A 22,471-nucleotide genomic window follows, 5' to 3' on the forward strand; every position below is an offset into this window, starting at 1 on the left:
ACAGTTTCAATTTCAGTGCTTGTGATTGGTCTATTCATATTTTCTATTTCTTCCTGAGTCAGTCTTGGCAGGTTGTGCATTTCTAAGAATTTGTCCATTTCTTCCAGGTTGTCCATTTTATGGGCATAGAGTTGCTTATAATAATCTCTCATGATCTTTTGTATTTCTGCAGTGTCAGTTGTTACTTCTCCTTTTTCATTTCTAATTCTATTGATTTGAGACTTCTCCCTTTTTTTCTTGATGAGTCTGGCTAATGGTTTGTCAATTTTGTTTATCTTCTCAAAGAACCAGCTTTTAGTTTGGTTGATCTTTGCTATCGTTTCCTTCATTTCTTTTTCATTTATTTCTGATCTGATCTTTATGATTTCTTTCCTTCTGCTAGCTTTGGGGTATTTTTGTTCTTCTTTCTCTAATTGCTTTAGGTGCAGGGTCAGGTTGTTTACTCGAAATGCTTCCTGTTTCTTAAGGTGGGATTGTATTGCTATAAACTTCCCTCTTAGAACTGCTTTTGCTGCGTCCCATAGGTTTTGGGTCGTCGTGTCTCCATTGTAATTTGTTTCTAGGTATTTTTTAATTTCCTCTTTGATTTCTTCAGTGATCACTTCGTTATTGAGTAGTGTATTGTTTAGCCTCCATGTGTTTGTATTTTTTACAGCTCTTTTCCTGTAATTGATATCTAGTCTCATAGCATTGTGGTCGGAAATGATACTTGATACAATTTCAATTTTCTTAAATTTACCAAGGCTTGATTTGTGACCCAAGATATGATCTATCCTGGAGAATGTTCCATGAGCACTTGAGAAAAATGTGTATTCTGTTGTTTTTGGATGGAATGTCCTATAAATATCAACTAAGTCCATCTTTTTTAATGTATCATTTAAAGCTTGTGTTTCCTTATTTATTTTCATTTTGGATGATCTGTCCATTGATGAAAGTGGGGTGTTAAAGTCCCCTACTATGATTGTGTTACTGTGGATTTCCCCTTTTATGGCTGTTAGTATTTGCCTTATGTATTGAGGTGCTCCCATGTTTGGTGCATAAATATTTACAATTGTTATATCTTCTTCTTGGATCGATCCCTCTATCGTTATGTAGTGTCCTTCTTTGTCTCTTCTAATAGTCTTTATTTTAAAGTCTATTTTGTCTGATATAAGAATTGCTACTCCAGCTTTCTTTTGATTTCCATTTGCATGGAATATCTTTTTCCATCCCCTTACTTTCAATCTGTATGTGTCTCTAGGTCTGAAGTGGGTCTCTTGTAGACAGCATATATATGGGTCTTGTTTTTGTATCCATTCAGCCACTCTGTGTCTTTTGGTGGGAGCATTTAGTCCATTTACATTTAAGGTAATTATTGATATATATGTTCCTATTCCCATTTCCTTAATTGCTTTGGGTTCATTATTATTATTATTATTATTATTTTTTTTTTTTTTTTTTTTTTTTTTTTTTTTTGCGTTACATGGGTCTCTCACTGTTGTGGCCTCTCCCGTTGCGGAGCACAGGCTCCGGACGCGCAGGCCCAGCGGCCATGGCTCACGGGCCCAGCCGCTCCGCGGCATATGGGATCCTCCCAGACCGGGGCACGAACCCGTATCCCCTGCATCGGCAGGCGGACTCTCAACCACTGCGCCACCAGGGAGGCCCTTGGGTTCATTATTGTAGGTATATTCCTTCTCTTGTGTTTCCTGCCTAGAAACGTTCCTTTAGCATTTGTTGTAAAGCTGGTTTGGTGGTGCTGAACTCTCTCAGCTTTTGCTTGTCTGTAAAGGTTTTAATTTCTCCATCAAATCTGAATGAGATCCTTGCTGGGTAGAGTAATCTTGGTTGCAGGTTTCTCTCCTTCATCACTTTAATTATGTCCTGCCACTCCCTTCTGGCTTGTAGAGTTTCTGCTGAGAGATCAGCTGTTAACCTGATGGGGATTCCCTTGTGTGTTATTTGTTGTTTTTGCCTTGCTGCTTTTAATATGATTTGTGTTTAATTTTTGACAGTTTGATTAATATGTGTCTTGGCGTATTTCTCCTTGGATTTATTCTGTATGGGACTCTCTGTGCCTCCTGGACTTGATTAACTATTTCCTTTCCCATATTAGGGAAGTTTTCAACTATAATCTCTTCAAATATTTTCTCAGTCCCTTTCTTTTTCTCTTCTTCTTCTGGAACCCCTACAATTCGAATGTTGGTGCATTTAATGTTGTCCCAGAGGTCTCTGAGACTCTCCTCTGTTCTTTTCATTCTTTTTTCTTTATTTTGCTCTGCATCAGTTATTTCCACTATTTTATCTTCCACCTCACTTATCCGTTTTTCTGCCTCAGTTATTCTGCTATTGATCCCATCTAGAGTATTTTTCATTTCATTTATTGTGTTTTTAATCGATGCTTGATTCATCTTTAGTTCTTCTAGGTCCTTGTTAACTGTTTCTTGCATTTTGTCTATTCTATTTCCAAGATTATGGATCTTGGAAATAGAATCTTGGATCAGCTTTACTATCATTATTCTGAAGTTTTTTTCAGGTAGACTGCCTATTACCTCTTCATTTGTTAGGTCTGGTAGGTTTTTATCTTGCTCCTTCACCTGCTGTGTGTTTTTCTGTCTTCTCATTTTGCTTATGTTACTGTGTTTGGGGTCTTCTTTTTGCAGGCTGCAGGTTCATAGTTCCTGTTGTTTTTGGTGTCTGTCCCCAGTGGCTAAGGTTGTTTCAGTAGGTTGTGTAGGCTTCCTGGTGGGGGGGACTAATTCCTGTGCTCTGGTGGTTGAGGCTCGATCTTGTCTTTCTGGTGGACAGGTCCACGTCTGGTGGTGTGTTTTGGGGTGACTATGGCCTTATTATGTTTTTAGGTAGCCTCTCTGCTAATGGGTGGGGTTGTGTTCCTGCCTTGCTAGTTGCTTGGCATAGGGTGACCAGCACTGTAGCTTGCTGGTCGTTGACTGAAGCTGGGTGCTGGTGTTGAGATGGAGATCTCTGGGAGATTTTCGCTGCTTGATATTATGTGGAGCTGGGAGGTCTCTTGTGGACCCGTGTCCTGAAGTTGGCTCTCCCAGTTCAGAGGCACAGCACTGACTCCTGGCTGCAGCACCAAGAGCCTTTCATCCACCCAGCAGAGGCTGATTCATTTTCCGCTGCTCTTGAAATGACGTGCAGGACTGTGACAGCAGAGGCGGACGTAGACCTGCAGAGGCCACAGGCAGACGGCGGGCTCGGCCCCCACGAGCGACTCCAGCCTCAGCTCCAGCTTCTCCCTGACAGTTTCTGCAATGAGTTTTCAGTGAAGCTTTCTCTCTGTGCTGATGAGATTCATGCTACCTGAGTTGCCCAAAGCCATAGAGCGCTTAACTGTTGGGGCTGGGGTACAAACCCAGCAAATCTGCCTCCAAGGTCTTTGTTACCTCACCCTGTCTGAAGCAAGGTCCTGGAGCAACACCGCACTGTGTGCGGCGGCCGGTGGGCAGGACCTCACTAGATTCTTTAACTTGCATATTTCCAGATTCTAAAAGTGCTTTTTTAAAATTAATCCAAAAAATAGAGATTTAGGACTGTTTTATATTTATTGACTCTTCAGTAATCTTTTAGAATTGATGGTGATTTACATATTGCAATTGTTTTTCCAACAAAAGATCCACGTATTGTATGCTCATTTCATTTGAACAGTCTAACAATCATGTATTGAGCACTTATTCTATACCAGACAACCTGCTAGAAGTTATGGTCTCTGCCCCAGAGGAGACGTAAAGAGGAGGGAGAGATGAAAATAGATAGTAGATGGATTCTTGCTTGCCCTTCATTTATTTCCTGGTCTCTTTCTAAAATATTTTCCATCCCTACAATCAGTTTTTCTCAGACCATGTTGCACTTATACTTAGCTATATGAGGGGATAAAACTTTCTTTGTAAATTCTATGCTCTTTCCTCAATCACTTTGCAACATTACTTATTAAAGTCTTTCACAATAAGGCACAAAAAGACATGCTTCTTCTGGGTCTCCATCCCATATCCTCATATGCTCAGGGTTCTGCTACAGAGCTTGCAAAAGATTTTAAGCAGAAGCAGAGCACATAGAATATTTCTGTGGTCAATTGCTCATAATCCCTACAGTGTCCCAAGCGCCATTGGTTGTCCTTATATTTACATTAATTTTGACCTTAACTCTAAAAGAAGTTTCATACTGTTAAGTTTGACTTTGGGGAATGTTTTGCACATAATTCTTTTGTTGCCCCTTCTTACAGACCTGGTTTCCTTTTCCTCATCATCTCCTTCATAAGCGCTGGAATCCCAGGGTCCTAACTAGATGTCTATCCAAAAGTTACATCCCTCCCAGAGCCTGGATTCCTCAAGCATGGGAGAGGCTTGCACTAAATAAGGATTGCCTTGATTTCAACTATTTGAATTCACCTTTGTCATCTGTGGCCTATCCTTGTACCATCAATAATAATGTTATACTTATTCAAGTTAACTCTTTTTTTCATTTTATATCACTACTCCAAATAGAAAACCAGTATTACATACATAGAAAGTAATCTTTTTTTAAAATTTATTTGTTTTATTTATTTATTTATTTGGGGCTGTGTTAGGTCTTCGTTGCTGTGCACAGGCTTTCTCTAGTTTCAGTGAGCAGGGACTACTCTTTGTTGCAGTGCACATGCTTCTCATTGTGGTGGCTTCTCTTGTTGCAGAGCACAGGTTTTAGGCACATGGGCTTCAGGAGTTGTGACACGCGGGCTTATGTAGTTGTGGCTCACAGGCCCTAGAGCACAGGCTCAGTAGTTGTGGCACACAGGCTTAGTTGCTCCGTGGCATGTGGGATCTTTCCAGACCAGGGATCGAACCTGTGTCCCCTGCATTGGCAGTGGATTCTTAACCACTGCACCACCAGGGAAGTCACAGAAAGTAATCTTAAAACTAATTGCAGCATTCTACTTCTAGGTATATACCCAAAAGAAATGAAAGCAGGGACTCAAACAGATTTTTGTACATCCATCTTAACAGCAGCATTATTTACAATAGCCAAGTGGTAGAAACAACCCAAATGTCCATCAACAAATAAATGGATAAAGAAAATGTAATAACATTATTCAGCTGTAAAAAAGAATGAAATTCTGACAGGTGCTACAACATAGATGAACTTTAAAAACATGATACTAAGTGAAATGAGTCAGACACAAAAGGACAAATATATGATTCTAGCTATATGAGGGTAAAATAAGTAAATTCATAGAGACAGAAAGTACAGTGGTGTTTACAAGGGGCTAGGGGAGGAGATAATGGGAGTTGCTGCTGAATGTGTACAGAGTTTCAGTTTGGGATGATGAAAATATTTTAGAGCTGGATCGTGATGCTGGCTGCAAAGAAATATGAGTGTGCTCAATGCCACTGCATTGTATGTACAATTGAAAATGGTTAAGTGGTAAATCTTATGATGTGTATATTTTATCATATTTTTGAAAAAAATTTTATTGTAGCTCAAACAAAACAAGGCTATTAAATTGTAGCAGGAGTGGTGGGATAGGGAGGGTGGGAGGGAGGGAGATGCAAGAGGGAAGAGATATGGGGATATATGTATATGTATAGCTGATTCACTTTGTTATAAAGCAGAAACTAACACACCATTGTAAAGCAATTATACTCCATTAAAGATGTTAAAAAAAAATTGTGGCAGGATGCCATCACTCGCTAATGAATCTCAGCATAAGGAGAGATTAGAAATACCAGAGAGATATTAAGGACAAAATAACACCAAAATGAAATACCCCTCTTGGTTTATTCAAAGGGCTAGAAAGAGAACTGAAAGGGAACCACTTTCCCCTCCAGGTAATTCAGAGTTCTCTAATGCTGTGATTGAACAGCACCTAAACTCACCAGCCAGCACTCATGATCACACCTGGAGAACTACGGGGTTATAAAATCTCGAAGTGTCTTCCAGCTTGAACAAATAAACAAAATCAGAGTAGATGAAGCACACCATGACTGAGCCCTGCCAAGCCCCGGGACTAGCAGAGAGGCCCCCCAGAAGAAGCAGACCACTATCAGCTCAGAGAGCTCCCAGTTCTGCAGAGAGATGCCCTTTGAGGGCACTTTCTCTGAGCTGCCCTTTGTTTCTGGAGCTTGTTACCTGGCTTTGCTGGAGTGGAACAGGTCCTGCCTCTGGACCTTCAGCACCTACTCTCCGCTAGAGGTAGGGACTAGGTAAAGGAATTCATTCCAAAGGAGACCTCAAATAAGAGGCGACTTTGCCCCCAAACTTGATGGAAGAGAATGGCAGAGCCAGGGAGAAGGAGAGTGAGGAAAAGGAGGGATTCCAGGCAGGGTGTGGGGCTAGCTCATGCCGAGCCCTGAAGCTGTGTGTGTCTAGACAACAGCAAGCACATCTGGCTTGTCCTCAGACTGGAGAGCGGGGCAGGGAGAGGAAGTGAGGCTGGAGAGTTGGGAGGGAAGCTAACTCATGCCTTTCCCAGTGGCGCTCACATATGCTTGCTGTACCCATCATTGGAAGGATCAAGATTGTGCTGGGAGGACCAGGTATTTTGGGAGACCAAAGACCTGATGTTACATCCCTAGTTCTTGCCACGTGTAACAGAAGTTGACTTCCTGAGCCTCCGCTGTCCTGGCAATGCCTGCCTCACAGGATTCTTGCAGGCATGGACTGGGATAATGAATTAGGGATGTCCTTGGAGACGTTGGACTCATGCAAAGGATTATTTAATATTATTATCCTTGGGACTCGGTAAAGGAATTGCAGATCCATGGTGCATCTCTGACTGCCCTTCCTTCTCTCTGTTATGTGGATTTTACAATCAAAAGAAATAAATTAGTATAAATAAGGTAGTATGGCACAAGGAGAAAGCCAGACAGACTAGGGTTCAAATCCCAGTACTACCACATGGGACTTTAAGCAATTGGCATAAAGATGCTCTCAAGTTGTACCTGTCTTCCCCTCCCCTGCTGTTTCTATGGTGCCTAGGGCCTCATAGGGATCATAAGCAATATATATCCCACTTCAATAAGCTTCAGCAGATACAGGTTCAGACAGCATTGACAGATAAATGGTTTTTATCCATTTTGAGTTTGGTGCCAAAGCACTTTTCTCAGTAGATGGAGTGACATTTCTGGTTACTTTCAATGACAGACAGATTTTGTCATGCCAGTTTCATAATTCCTAAGCTGCCATTACTTTTTCTGTGTCTAACTCAAGATCCAGGGACAGAAATTTTATACTGCATATCTCCCATAAATCCAACTGTGATTTGGCACTAGTGGAATAAAAACAAATTTTAATTAATAATTAATCGTTTCCTTTGACCCTAAAATATTCATCCTTTAAACCTGTATTGCAGGATATCCAGCACAATGAATGGTACATTGGAGAATACAGTCGCCAGGCAGTGGAAGAGGCATTGATGAAGGAGAACAAGGTAATACCTTCTCCAGGGCCCATCACATTGTTTCTGTAGTCATCCTATGCTTTTCTGCCCATAGGTCACAGGATGTAACAAGCAGTGCGCCTTGATGTAGTTCTCACCTCACCCTGTATTTCTCAGTGTTGGGGAGGTTGTCGTTGAAAGTGGGCTTTCAAACAGAGTTTTAGATTTGAGACTTGGTTGTACCACTTATCAGCTGCATGACTTTCTCAAGTTCCTACATATCTGTAAATGCAAGTTTCTTTCTTTGTTAAATGAAAATAGCAAAATCAACCCTAAGGAACTATTTTGGAGATCAAATGTGGAAGCTGGGGTATAAATGGAGGTTGCAATGGAAGGTGCCTTCCTTCTGCTTTGTTCAAGTTTCATCTCCTTCCTCCAGGTCTGCCCAAGGTACAGTTGGGTTTTTATGTCTCACTTCTTCAGGAAAGGAGCAGGGATCATGAATGCTGTAATAGTCAGTATGTGATAGGTTATGCTGTAATAACAAATAGCCCAGAGATGGAAACAACCTAAGTGTCCATCATCGGATGAATGGATAAAGAAGATGTGGCACATATATACAATGGAATATTACTCAGCCATAAGAAGAAACGAAACTGAGCTATTTGTAATGAGGTGGATAGACCTAGAGTCTGTCATACAGAGTGAAGTTAGTCAGAAAGAGAAAGACAAATACCGTATGCTAACACATATATACGGAATTTTAAAAAAAAATGTCATGAAGAACCTAGGGGCAAAACGAGAATAAAGACACAGACCTACTTGAGAATGGACTTGAGGATATGGGGAGGGGGAAGGGTAAGCTGTGACAAAGCGAAAGAGAGGCATGGACATATATACACTACCAAACGTAAGGTAGATAGATAGTGGGAAGCAGCCGCAGAGCACAGGGAGATCAGCTCGGTGCTTTGTGACCGCCTGGAGGGGTGGGATGGGAAGGGTGGGAGGGAGGGAGATGCATGAGGGAAGGGATGTGGGAACAGATGTATATGTATGACTGATTCACTTTGTTATAAAGCAGAAACTAATTAAAAAAAAAAAAAAGAGAAATCTAGAAACAATAAATGCTGGAGAGGGTGTGGAGAAAAGGGAACACTCTTGCACTGCTGGTGGGAATGTGAATTGGTACAGCCACTATGGAGAACGGTATGGAGGTTCCTTAAAAAACTACAAATAGAACTACCATATGACCCAGCAATCCCACTACTGGGCATATACCCTGAGAAAACCATAATTCCAAAAGAGACATGTACCAAAATGTTCATTGCAGCTCTATTCACAATAGCCCGGAGCTGGAAACAACCTAAGTGTCCATCATCGGATGAATGGATAAAGAAGATGTGGCACATATATACAATGGAATATTACTCAGCCATAAGAAGAAACGAAACTGAGCTATTTGTAATGAGGTGGATAGACCTAGAGTCTGTCATACAGAGTGAAGTTAGTCAGAAAGAGAAAGACAAATACCGTATGCTAACACATATATACGGAATTTAAAAAAAAAATGTCATGAAGAACCTAGGGGCAAAACGGGAATGAAGACGCAGACCTACTTGAGAATGGACTTGAGGATATGGGGAGGGGGAAGGGTGGGCTGTGACAAGGCGAAAGAGAGGCATGGACGTGTATACACTACCAAACGTCAGGTAGATAGATAGTGGGAAGCAGCCGCAGAGCACAGGGAGATCAGCTCGGTGCTTTGTGACCGCCTGGAGGGGTGGGATGGGGAGGGTGGGAGGGAGGGAGATGCATGAGGGAAGGGATGTGGGAACAGATGTATATGTATGACTGATTCACTTTGTTATAAAGCAGAAACTAATTAAAAAAATAAATAAATAAACTTAAAAAAAAATGGAAAAAAAAAAAAAAAAAGAAACGAAACTGAGCTATTTGTAATGAGGTGGATAGACCTAGAGTCGGTCATACAGAGTGAAGTAAGTCAGAAAGAGAAAGACAAATACCGTATGCTAACACATATATATGGAATTAAAAAAAATGTCATGAAGAGCCTAGGAGTAAAACAGGAATAAAGACACAGACCTACTTGAGAATGGACTTGAGGATATGGGGAGGGGGAAGGGTAAGCTGTGACAAAGCGAAAGAGAGGCATGGACATATATACACTACCAAACGTAAGGTAGATAGATAGTGGGAAGCAGCCGCAGAGCACAGGGAGATCAGCTCGGTGCTTTGTGACCGCCTGGAGGGGTGGGATAGGGAGGGTGGGAGGGAGGGAGACTCAAGAGGGAAGGGATGTGGGAACAGATGTATATGTATGACTGATTCACTTTGTTATAAAGCAGAAACTAATAAAAAATAAATTAATAGATTAATTAAAAAAAAACCCAGCCCTGAGATCTCAGTTGCTTAACATAATAGAACTTTATTTTTTGTTTGAGCTCCATGCTCAAGACAGGTTTGGGTGGGTAGACCCAGATTGCTAGAGGCTCCATCTCAATGTATGCTCACACCAATCACATACTGCTTCTCAACACATCCTCTCAAATTTAACATGCTGTGTCTTTGCTCACATTTCATTGGCCAGAGTAAATCCCATGACCAGACCTAACTTCAAAGAGGGTAAAAAAGTAAAAAGCTACATGTGACCAAAAAAAGAGAAAATCTGGGATATTTGTGATCAGATCAAATGACTACTACTACCATCATCACAAATAGAAAATAGTTATTAAGCAACTACTCTACTATGTGCAGGGAACTATACTAGATTGTTTAGCAGTGGTAGAAAGGCTCTCAAGACTGATGCAACACCAAAACCTATCCTCAACTAACCAATACAATGGTCATTGATGAATGAGGAAATACAAAAATGAATGAGTTAGTTAATTAGTGGATGGGTGAATAAATGATAGGTCCTCAATAAATTTTAATAAAGCCTAGCTTTTAGAATTAATATTAAAAAATTAAATAAAATAAATTATATGTAAGTTACTATGGTAAACAGAAAATGCTCCCCCCTACCACGATATATGCACATTCTAATCCCCAATACCTGTGACTATGTCACCTTGTATGGAAAAGGAATTTGCAGGTGGGATTAAGTTAGGAATCTTGAGATAGGGAAATTATTCTGGATTATTGGGGAGGGTTTAATATAATCACAAGGGTCCTTATAAGAGAGAGGCAGCAGTATCAGAGTTAGACATAGAGGGCCACAAGTAAAGGCACAAGTGGTGGCTTCTAGAAGCCGGAAAAAACAAGGAAATGCATTTTCCCCTAGGGTTTCTAGAAAGAACACAGCTTGGCTGAGACCTTGATTTTAGCTTAGTGAGACCCAAGTTGGACTTCAACCCCCAGAACTGTAAGAGAATAAATTTGTGATTTAGTCCTTTAAGTTCATAGGAATTTGTTATAGCAACAGTAGGAAATTAATACAGCTGTTAACAAAGTACCTTGAACATATTAGGAATTAATGAAACTATGTCATTCTCTAGATAAGGCAACCGATGCTAAGGTTTCAATTACAAGGTAGAGAAAGTGGCAGAATCTCTATTCAAGATCAGTGCTCTTTTCACAAAAGCACAGCTGCCTCTAGTAGCCACTAGAGTTCTTTACATTCTGGAAGGGGAGTCATAGGTGGCTGGGTGGTGCCTTGGCTGGAGCACCCTCTCCCCAGGGAATCTCATGCACAACTGACCTCTGCTGGGTCTAATGGTGGTACAGTGGTGCCAGCTCCAACCCTGCCTCTTCTTGGCTAATCAGTGGTCACGTTCTCTAGCCTCTTTCCCAAGGGAAAATAGCTCTTAGAAGACCTGCTTCCAGGAGCCCCTGTGTGGACCGTACTAGAAGGGCAATGTACATGCCACATAATGTCCTTCCAGCTATGTTTGGGCACTCTCAATGCTCCCTTGCCCCCTTCTCTGTGCCTGTTTCTGCCTCCTCCCAAAAAGCACTGAGAAACAGAAACTCAGTTGAATAACTTCATATTTTCCTATTTTGTTTGTCTCAGTTAGTTTTGTCAAAACGTGTTTCCCATTTATGTAAGATAATTTAATTCAAATTGCAGGATTGCCCAGATTCATTGTGACAAACTCATTGCAGAGTCTAAGATGATAAACCCCAAAACTGGCCACATGTCTTGGCCTCCTCTCCCTTTATGATCTTCGGCAATGTTCTGTGTTTGAGTCTTTTTTTTTTTTCTTATTGAAGTATAGCTGATATACAATGTTGTGTTGATTATGGCTGTACAGCAAAGTTATTCAGTTATACACATATGACACAAAAGAACCTATCTATGAAACAGAAACAGACTCAGGGACATAGAGAACAGACTGGTGGTTGCTAAGGGGGAGGGGGATGGAAGAGGGATGGAGTGGGAGGTTGGGGTTAGCAGATGTAAGTTTTTATGTATAGAGTGGATAGACAACAAGGTCCTACTGTATAGCACAGAGAACTATATTCAATATCCTGTGATAAACCATAACGGAAAAGAAGTAAAAAAGAAAAAGAATGTGCTTGAGTCTTAAGGCTTTAATTACAGCTGAATGTTTTTGGCAGAACAGGTTCCAGAAAATTCCTTGAACCCACTTTATGTACTTGGAGGTTGGTATATTTATAGAAAGAATTTCAGCTTGACTTTCAGGTATTCCATTGATTAGCTGTGATGTGTGAGGGGATCCACTTAAACAATTAGACCCTAATTCCCTTACCTGTAAAATGGGGATAAAATACCTCCTCAAATTTTATGTAAGGATCAAATGAAATGTGTGTAAAGTGCATGGCATTTTGAGAGCAGTTTTCAGTAAACCTTAGCTTCCAGCATCATCATGGCATCACTGTAGTTTTATAGTATTATTTATAAATTTAATATACTTATAGTATTGTTATATAGTATTATAATCATTATTATATATGGATACATAATATCTATAAATATTAGTTATAGATATATATAAACATATAGATATGAAATATATTCTATACAGGAGATAATATATATAACAGTTATTATAAATATAAATTATCATATATAATACCTATCTATATAAAGGATAGTAAGTATCACACACACCTAATTAGACTTATTCTTTATAGATTATTTATAACCATATACACAAGAATCTATGCAATTACAGTTACAGATTTTTCAGTATTTTTCATCATATAAATGACACAATGTAACCACAAAACTAAGCCTTGTATGTGTGTGTATGTTTAGGAGGATTGCTCCATTTCTTAGCCTTTTACGACCAGACCTTCATCATAAGCTACTCTCCAGGGTGTGCCTGATTATTTTATATTATATTTATAGTTCGCCTATTCACAGCCCTCAGACTATTTCATACTGTTGACCTTCTTTTGGAAACCCTCGCTCTCTCCCCCTCTACTTCTATGACACTGAAGCTTCTGGGTTTCTGTCTATCTTTGAGACATCTCCTTAGAACATTTCTTGTCTCTTCTTCCTTGCCCTGAACATCCTTTCACCTCACCTCCGGCTATATTTTCTTCTCCTTCATACAGTCTCTTCACTCATTTTGACACCAGTGACTTTGAAGCCCCACATCTGTTTTGGGGACCCTAGTCCTATATTGACATCTCCCCATGCAGAGGACCAACTTATAATGCTCAAAGCCTCTCCTGCTCAAAGCCTGTGGTGGCTCCCACTGTCTCTAGGATAATAACCTGAACATCAACAGAACAGGAAATGTGAACATTGGCAGATAGAGAGAGGCACCCCCAAGGAGGGAAGGAGAGGGTTATTCCATGCAGAGGGGGTGGCTTGTGCAAAAGCTGGGAACCCAAAAGCAAGATGGTGACCCTGGGAAATGGTGGCTTGACTGGTGCCGTCATCCAGGGGCTGAAGACTGCAGGAGTGACAGAGATAAAACCACAGGAGACGCTGGTGCATCGATCCTTGAACATCATGCTACGGTTGTAGGCATGACGCTGAGGACAGCAGGGGATATTGGAAGATTTCGAAGTAGGGGGTGTTGTAATCTGACTGGTTCACTTCTGAGAAAATAAGAACCCTTAGACAAACTAACCCTCAATAAATACTTACTGAATTAAATTGAATAAAGAACTGGTTTGCCAAAAACTAAAGCCATTTGGGAATCTCAGGCATACAAGCTTCACTGCTGCCACATTTGGGAGGTTGGATTCTGATTCTGATGCCTGAGAAGATCATTGTTCTTCCTTTTGCTGCAGGATGGCACCTTCTTGGTCCGAGACTGTTCCACAAAATCCAGGGCTGAGCCCTATGTGTTGGTGGTGTTTTATGGGAACAAAGTCTACAATGTGAAAATCCGCTTCCTGGAGAGGAATCAGCAGTTTGCCCTGGGGACAGGGCTCAGAGGAGATGAGGTGGGTATAACCCAATGACTTCCTTTTTCCAGGCTAAGGATAACAACACGGGGAGACCTAGGGGATGCTGGCCGAGTCACCTCCATATCCCCATGACTGCAGCATTGGAGAAAAGAGCCACCCTGGAGGTGCAGAATGTAATCTAATCCTTCCAGCCCCTTCCACAAGCATTCCCGCTCATGTCTTAGCTCATGGGGCTGGCAGCCAATCCTGACCCTTCCATGCACCCTCTATCCTGCTTTGCCTATTAAAGAAAACTCATTCTGTAAAATACATCTACATTCTCCCTGCCAGAAAGCCTCCACTGAGCCCCACATTAATGCCACACTCCTTCCCCACCCATCGCTGAACTCCCACTGCAGCCATTTCTGACGACAACTGATGGCATTAGGTAGGTGTGTGTCCCTACATTGAATATGACCTCAGTCACAGCATCCAGTGCTACACTGAGCACGCCTGTGCTTGGTACACATCTGCTAACAGATGGCTAGGTGAAAGAATGACTCAACTAAAGCATTCATTAATAACTGTATAAATCAATCAGAGAGAAAAGGGAAAGGAGATTGATTTTCGCTGTGTTTATACTAGGCTTGGTCTGTCTGAATTATCTTATTTTAACCCTCAACAACTCTTCGATATAATGGTCATCCCTATCTTAGATGTAGGGAAACTGAGGCTTAGAAAATTAAGTAAATGGCTAGAGATGCACAGGTAGTGAGAGGGCAAACAGAGGCTGGTCTTTCAATTCTTCTAGGAAGGAAGGAAGGAAGGAAAGAAGGGAGGGAGGGAGGAAAGAGGGAAGGAAGGAAGGAGGGAAGGGAAAAGGGGATGGAGGGAAAGGCAGAGTTCAAATTCTGTCACCATTTACTAAGTATGTGAGCTCAGGCCAGTCACTTAATTTCTCTGAGCTTTAGTTTCTTCAACTGTAAATGTTCTTTTCAAGTCTAGACTTCTATAATTCAGTGATTCTCCCTTAGCATCTCCAGACCTCAATTTTATCTGTTGGTATATATTATGGGCTGAACTGTGTCCACCTCCCAAATTCCTATGTGAAAATTCTAGCCCCCAGCACCTCAGAATGTGACCGTATTTGGAGATAGGGTCTTTAAAGAGGTGACTAAGGTAAAGTGAGGTCCCTAGGGTGGGCCCTGATCCCTTATGAGAAGAGGAGATTAGGACACAGACACACACAGATGTGAAGTCACAGGGAGAAAATGGCCATTTACAAGCCAAGTAGAGAGGCCTCAGAAGAAACCAACCCTGCTGACACCTTGTTCTTGGACTTCTGGCCTCCAGATCTGTGAGAAAATGAATTTCTGTCATTTAAGTCCCTCTACCTCCACCCCGGTCGGTGGTACTTTATTATGGAGGCCCAAGAAAACTGGAACAGTATGAAACCAGAACTGTCACACAAATATCTACTGATCTTCAATAGATATCAAAATAAGGACTATTGCCAGGGCTACCAAAATGCTTCACGAAGGCATGTGTGTGAAGGTTCCAGCTTAAACCCAGGGTCTGACCCAGAGTCCTTTTCTGAGACTCATATGTGGCTGGAAAGGTGTGGTCAGCACCTGCCAGGCTACCTACCATGGGATCAGTTCACCAGCCTTTGCTCCAGCCTGGGAAAGTTTTGACATAAAGGAGAACATGAGTGAATAAATAGATTAATGCATAAATCTGTCAAATATTGCCACAGTAAGAAAGGGTTACAGCAAAACTAAAAAGAGAAGTAGCCAATTTTTTCTTTTGTGATGAGGATTAGTGAGTTAATGAATGTAAAACACTCAGAACACTGATTATTGACATATCATAAATGTTGGTTATGATTTTTTTTCATTATTATCACTGAGTCATTGCAATAACTAAAACATGGTTCCCCTTAGGTCCAGAAACCTATGGCTAATGGAATTTCCAGCTCAGTATCCCTTTATCCTTCTGTATTTTCTTCCAGCTCATAGACATTCTCATTAAAAAAAAAAACCAAAAAGCTTTTTTCCCAACAAGCCATACTTTGGTCTGCTTATAAAAGAGAAGAAACAGTGACCCTGTGATAACTTCCTAATAGTGTTGAATCAGATTGCCAGCCAGTTCACTGCAGGCCTCAACAGGTTGTCATAATGACAGCCCCTGGATTAGACCACCAGCTTTCAGGTGAGCTGCTCTCATTATTGTCACCAAGGACCCCTTAAGAATTCAAATGCCTATGTATAATTGAATCACTTTGCTGTACACCTGGAGCATTGTAAATCAACTATATTTCAATTGAAAAATAAAAATTAAAAAAAATAAAATAGACATCATTTTCCTAGATTTTTATATTTGTAGTATTTTTAGGCCAAAAATATTGTAATATTTTGAGATTTTTTCTCAATCTAAATAAATTTTCATTTATATAACCTAAAAAAAAAAGAATTCAAAAGCCTATTTTAACACTTTTTGTGTTATTATGGAATTTCCTCCTCTCATGCAACCCCCAAGCAAGAGTCTCCTTTTCATATGTTTATTTAACACTTACATACATTTATTATGCACAGGCACTATTCTGTGCAGTTAACAATTATTAATTAACTTGATCGGTTTAATCCCATAGCAACCCTGTGGGGTAGGTGCTGTTGATACCTCCATTTAACAGATGGTGAAATCGAGACACAGAAATGTGAAGTAACTGGCCCACAGCCACAGCTAGTACATGCCAAAGCTGGGGTTCAATATAGTCTGCAAAAATATTGACTTTCTCACATAGTCTCAGATAACATCATAGCAAATGCAAATGATCCCCAGTCCATTTGAAAACAGCCCAGAACTTCAGTTGAAAAAAAGCTAAGACTTCCATGGAGCTTACTGTGTGCCAGGTCCTGGGTAAAAAATCACAATTTACAGGTAGTTCTTCCTGCCTCTCTTCTGAACGAGCCATGCCCTGGTGTAAGAGGGGGATGATCTAGATTGTTCTCTGTTCCTGCACACCTTTCACAGTTCGAGCCCTTTGCCTTGCTGAGGAAGAATCTCCCATCTCTAAGAAAAGAATTTGCTACAGCAAGGCTCTGCTAAATGCAAGCCAGGTACTAGTTACTTCATCTGGTGTTTGAATAAAGAAGTAGCATCTTAGTCCAATTCTGCAGGAGAAACATTATGAGGCACAGGGTTTTCAAGGATAATTTTGATTTCCTGTGGCTTTTTGATTGTCTTTCAAACTTTAGACTTTATCCCCACATACAATGCAGTGACACCTATTCCAAGGGAGGTATTCTGAGTGTAAGAGGAGATGCTGTAAAGAGAGTGCCAGATACACAGAGGCAGGTGCTAAGTATCATTTCTCTCTTAAATGATACCCTAAGGCCCTTTCACTGGGTCTGTGTGTCCCGGACACAGATGAAAAGCTCACATGGAGCCATAAAAGTTTCAGAAGAAACCTGGATGGGTCCCCGGGAAGGCACAGCTTGTTGACACCTGTCACAATCACAGAAGGCCAGCAAATCCACATATGCCTGCAAAGAATGAGCCTGAGAAGGTCCATTTTGCTGTATATTATAAATTTGGGTCATTCAGCTAGCCATGTGGCTAGAAACTCGTGTCTGAATTTAGATTCAGGGAGCACCCAGTATATTAGTTTTCTGGGATTGCTGTAACAAAGTGCCACAAAATTAGTAGCTTAAAACAATAAATATGTATTCTTTTGAAGTTCTGGAGTCTAGAAATCTGAAATCAAGGTATTGACAGGCCACCCTTCTACTGGAGGCTCTGGGGCAAGATCCTTCTGGCCACTTCCAGCTTCTGGTGGCTGTCGGCAAACTGTGGCTTTCTTGGCTTGTGGCCATATCACTCTGATCTCTGCCTCTGAGGTCACACGCCTCCTCCTCTTCTCCATGCGAATCTCCCTCTGTTTCTATCTTATGAGGATTCAGGTGGTTGCTTTTAGAGATAACCTAGGATCAGCCCCTCTCTCAAGACCTTCCTCTCAAGATACTTAATGTAATCCTAAATTTGCCATAAAGTAATATTCACTCTTTTGCTTAGAAGGTCATATTCACAGCTTCCAGGAATTAGGACATGGGATATCTTTTGGAGGCCACCTTTCAGCCCAGGTCTCTCATTTGTTCAGTTTTAGGGCCAAGCCTTAATTTTATGCCTACATTATGCTAGGTTCAATGCTTCATTCTGAGGACACAGAGCAGAGTAAGGCAGAGTCCCTGCCATCCAGGGGATACTCTGTTAATCTGTGCCCATCTATGCATGCACCTATTTATCACCTGGTAGAACACTGGCGGCCCTGGACCAGCCAGCGGGGCACCTGCTTGTTAATAACCTGCAGAGCTTTACCTGCTGCCAAGTTTTAGAAATCACATTTGTCAACATTTCTGTGGAGTCTAGTAGAAGCAAGCAATTTTAACCGGACATTTCCTTGTCCTGCAAATGTTTGTGATAAGTTGCTAAAAATTATGAAAGATGTTTAGTTGATAAATTCAAGTTCAAAGACTAGGAAACAGAGACAATTAACCAATGAGTTTATTTCTCACTTCCCTGGTCTGCTTCTCTCTCCTCCTTCTCTCTTTGCACCTCTCTATCTTCCTCTTTTTCTCTTTTCTTCTTTTACTCCCATGTGTGTATCCAAAGAGATTGATTAAGCTTTCTGGCAGTGAAACGTTGCCTATGGTTAGTACTTAGGGCAATCACAAAAGGTTTAAACAAATTTTAAGATCTATTATTAGGATGGTATTTGCTGTCCTCCTGAAAAAAAGAATTTAATATAAAAGTAAGAGCTTAATTATAATCTTTTTAAAAATTATCTTTAGGGTAATATACCAGTTGTTAGCCTATGACTAGAAGTCAGTAATAAGAAATGACAGAATAACTTATTTATTCCTTCCTTGCTTGCTTCCTACTACTTGTTAAAATTATACTTTCATATAAAATATCATCCCTGCAGTAATTATAAATAATTAGTATTGAGTTCACTATTTTGAGACCATCCTAAAGAAAACAGGAGTGAGATTACAAAGCACAATTAATCTTTTTCCCTCTAAAGATTAATCCCAGGAAAGAGAATTTCCTTTGTGCCATGTGGGTTACCCAGTTTTGTAGAAGAGTTCTGTATGGAAAATCTCTTTTCATAAATTATTTTTTGTTTCAAGTATGAAGAGAGAGAAAGAAAATTCTGTCCTTAATTTATGACTAGAAATGAAATATAAAAATGTCCTTCCTTTCTTCATAAAGGCTTACAATGAGAGTCTATAAACTTCTACGGTGATTTCATGGCTCTTTCATCATGTTCTTGGCAAAGGTGGAAGGGAGGAGGTCATAGCAATGACTGACATTTACTAAGCACTCACTGCAGAAAGAGCTCCCTTCTAAATGCTGTGTATGTCAACTCAATTAACCCTCACAATGACCCTCAGAGGTAGGTCCTAATATTACCATCACTGTTCCTAGAGAGAGAAACTGAGACAGAGAGTGTAAGAAACTTGCCCAAGGACACACCGCTAGTGAGTGGGAAAGCCTTGCTTGGAACTCAGGCATTTGGGCTCCACAGGCCTCCACTTACAACTACTGTAGCAAAACAATTACTGTCCCTGCTGGACAACCACCTTACCTTAGCATCAGGTGGAGACTAGTATTGATTGTGTACTCACTAGGGGTGGTCAGATAGGTTATCTCATTGAAAACTCTGCCACAGATCCAGTAACAGTCTCAGAGGGGCAAGTTACTTACAGATTTAATCAGGACTCTTTTCAGATGAAAAGACAAAACCAACTCAATGAGCATAAGGGGGAAGGCAGAGATTTGTTGACTCACTTCCCAGGAAGAACAGGAGTGGAATGGATCCAGGGACTGGTCAATGTCAGGGAAGGCCCCGGGAGGACTGTGTGAGGTTCTAGAGCCCCAGGTTGATTATTTCCACAGCAAATTAACCCTAAATGAAATGATCTATCTGGATAGGGAATTACTTTCTGTCTGCCCCCACCTGAATGTAATGCATGAATCTCCATGAGGACATGGACCTTGACAATATCATTCTCTCTTGAGTATCCCTCAGGCTTGCAAACATTTCTGTGCTGGGCAGAGGGAGGATGTACAGAACTAAAGAGAATCAAAGTTGCCCCCAATGCAGCTCCCTCCTTCAGGCTGCATCATCCGGACACTGCTCTGTTGGAACAGTGGGTTCACAAGTCATAAGCAAAGCTGCAGCAAGGAAGAAACTGATACACGTCCAGAAAAACCAGATTGCGTTCCTGGTCCTGCCCTCTGGCTGTGTAACAAGTGAAGATCTTCACACTGAGCTGCAGTTTCCTTGGCTCTTCAGGGAAGGTCCATTCTTCCCTCCCTTTTCACTTCACAGTGTTGCCCTGAGTTACAAAAGGCAGGTCGTGCAAGCTCTTTCTTCCTGATCATCTCCAAATAGCCCCTTTCAAGAACTCAGCCAAACTTATCAGAATTCCTATCTGTGCCCACATGTTCTCAACACCTGTACACTTGTCTTCCTCTGCTCTTAGGATCTTGAAACCCACCTTGTCCACTTGACTCACCCGGAATGTGTAGCCCATTTCAAGTCTGTATCTTCTGCAAAGCACTTCCTGATTCCCCTACACTTGAAATCATCTTACTTTCCATTAAATCACTCCAGCACTTTATCTGTATATCTCTAGAAACATAAAAGTGTAATGATTCACTGTCACCTCATTATTTCACAAGAAGCCCAGGAAAGGAACCTAAATTGGCCAAGAACTACCAGGACCCCTGTGGTCATCAGTATTCTTTCTTTTAAAAAAAATTATTTATTTTATTTTTGGCTGCATTGGGTCTTCGTTTCTGCGTGCCGGCTTTCTCTAGTTGGGGTGATTGGGGCTCCTCTTTGCTGCCGTGAGAGGGCTTCTCACTGCAGTGGTTTCTCTTGTTGTGGAGCACGGGCTCTAGATGCGCAGGCTTCAGTAGTTGTGGCTCGCGGGCTCTAGAGCGCAGGCTCAGTAGTTGTGGCGCACGGGCTTAGTTGCTCCGTGGCATGTGGAATCTTCCCGGACCAGGGCTCCAACGGGTGTCCTGTGCACTGGCAGGCAGATTCTTAACCACTGCATCACCAGGGAAGCCCATCAGTATTCTTTCTGATTAGTCTAGAATGCTTTAGAACAAGAGGGGTGTACAAGAGAGAGATTTCACCACAGACCTTTCCCATTAATTTACGAAGTGAAGGTCAAGCCCTGATCTTCTACATTTTAGTATGTCACAGATGGGGGCAAGGTAAGGGAGGCACCAGGGATTCTCTGTGTCTGACTGCTGTGTAATTAACCCATCCGAACTGCTTATGGTAGGAACATGTAACCACAGAGTGGAGCTTGTCCAGTGTAACCTGATTCTGGTGGTCACTCCATGGGTGGGAAGTTTCGAGAGCTGCGGAGGGCTCACTTTTGGTCACCCTCGTTACCTTAATCTTATCACTGATCCTTCAAGGGCTTCTTTGTCACATCCTTTTAAAAAAAAAACAACACATTTTCTGATACCGCTTTACAATCTAAAAAACGTTAAATGAGTTAACCTCTTCCCTAAATAAAACGAAGCATCTTAGGCTGTACTTTAATCTACAGACACAAAGGTACCTAAATTTTCATTAACTTTCTCTTCTGTGTTTCAGAAGTTTGATTCAGTGGAAGACATCATCGAATACTACAAGTATTTTCCTATTATACTCATTGATGGGAAGGATAAAACTGGGATCCACAGGGAACAGTGTTACCTGACTCGGCCCCTCCCTCTCAACAGACACTTCTCATTTATGTAGCCTGGTCTTTGTTTCATCTTCAGTTCAGTGGATCCAATGCCTCTATCATTTTTTTCCTTTATTTCAAAAGATTATTTTCTGTGGTTTCAAGGGATTACTTCTCTGACTCTGTAGAAAAGAAAAACATTCTATCATGGAAATTGGAAAATCAATTGTGGTTTTGAAAGCTCTAATTGGAGAAGAAATATTTATAAGATGCAAAAATAAAAACTGGTTTTTAAAAAATATCTTCTAAAGAAAAAAACACGGTCCTTATGCTCATGTTATAGATGAGCAGCAAAGGTTACAGGAAGCTATTGCTTCAATGTTTGCAGCTGGCAACTGACAAGTCTAGGTAAGAGTCCCAAATCTATGATCTTTATAGGACTTGGTGCTGTCTTTCTTTATTTCAAAATTGTTTGGACTTGTGAATTTACAATGTTTTCATGATTCCTTATGCTAAAGATGTTGGTGAATGTTAGCTCTATTTTATTTGTAATTCTGGAAATTCAATTTTAGAGAAGGATGTGGTATGGAAAAACAAATCACTTGTGAACACGACTTGAAAGACAGAAATCAGAAATATTTTTAGTATGGTGAAAAATGGCCATAGGACCATCTCCAGCCTACTCTGTTTAGAGTAGCTTTAAGCCCAGTGGAATTAGCAAATTCATAGAAAGGGAGTAAGCTTAAGTCTGAGTGAAAGTATAAATTTTTAATTCCATTTGTGGACTTCCATTCAAAGGAAAATAACTGTCCTCGAATTAGTGCTTAGTATCTTGCAGGAACTTTACACATGTCATGATATTCTCCCCACTCAAAGCTAAGAGGATTACATTTTATTCCTGTTTCACAAAACAGATGAGGAAACAGGCTCAAAGACGTCATTGATCTTACTCAATATAAGAAGAGATCCCAGATTTTTATCCATGTGCTTAGTTTCTTCCAAGCATATCTTCCCAGGTACATTCTCTGCCCTA

General features: G+C 40.9%; 1 protein-coding gene across 1 annotated transcript in view; it reads left to right on the top strand.

Moving 5' to 3' along the window:
* The window catches only part of CLNK (cytokine dependent hematopoietic cell linker), a gene marked incomplete at both ends in the record, with an annotated part of 142,703 nt that extends 121,191 nt beyond the window's left edge, over positions 1-21,512 (top strand). The window contains 3 exons of the mRNA XM_081249704.1: positions 7,331-7,408; positions 13,586-13,741; positions 21,366-21,512. Coding sequence (XP_081105830.1) covers positions 7,331-7,408; positions 13,586-13,741; positions 21,366-21,512 — 381 coding nt within the window. The remainder of the gene's footprint in view (positions 1-7,330; positions 7,409-13,585; positions 13,742-21,365) is intronic.
* Positions 21,513-22,471: the final 959 nt, after the last annotated feature.

This window comes from Mesoplodon bidens, assembly GCF_964165515.1.
Source record: "Mesoplodon bidens genome assembly, chromosome: 1".
Taxonomy (NCBI): domain Eukaryota; kingdom Metazoa; phylum Chordata; class Mammalia; order Artiodactyla; family Ziphiidae; genus Mesoplodon; species Mesoplodon bidens.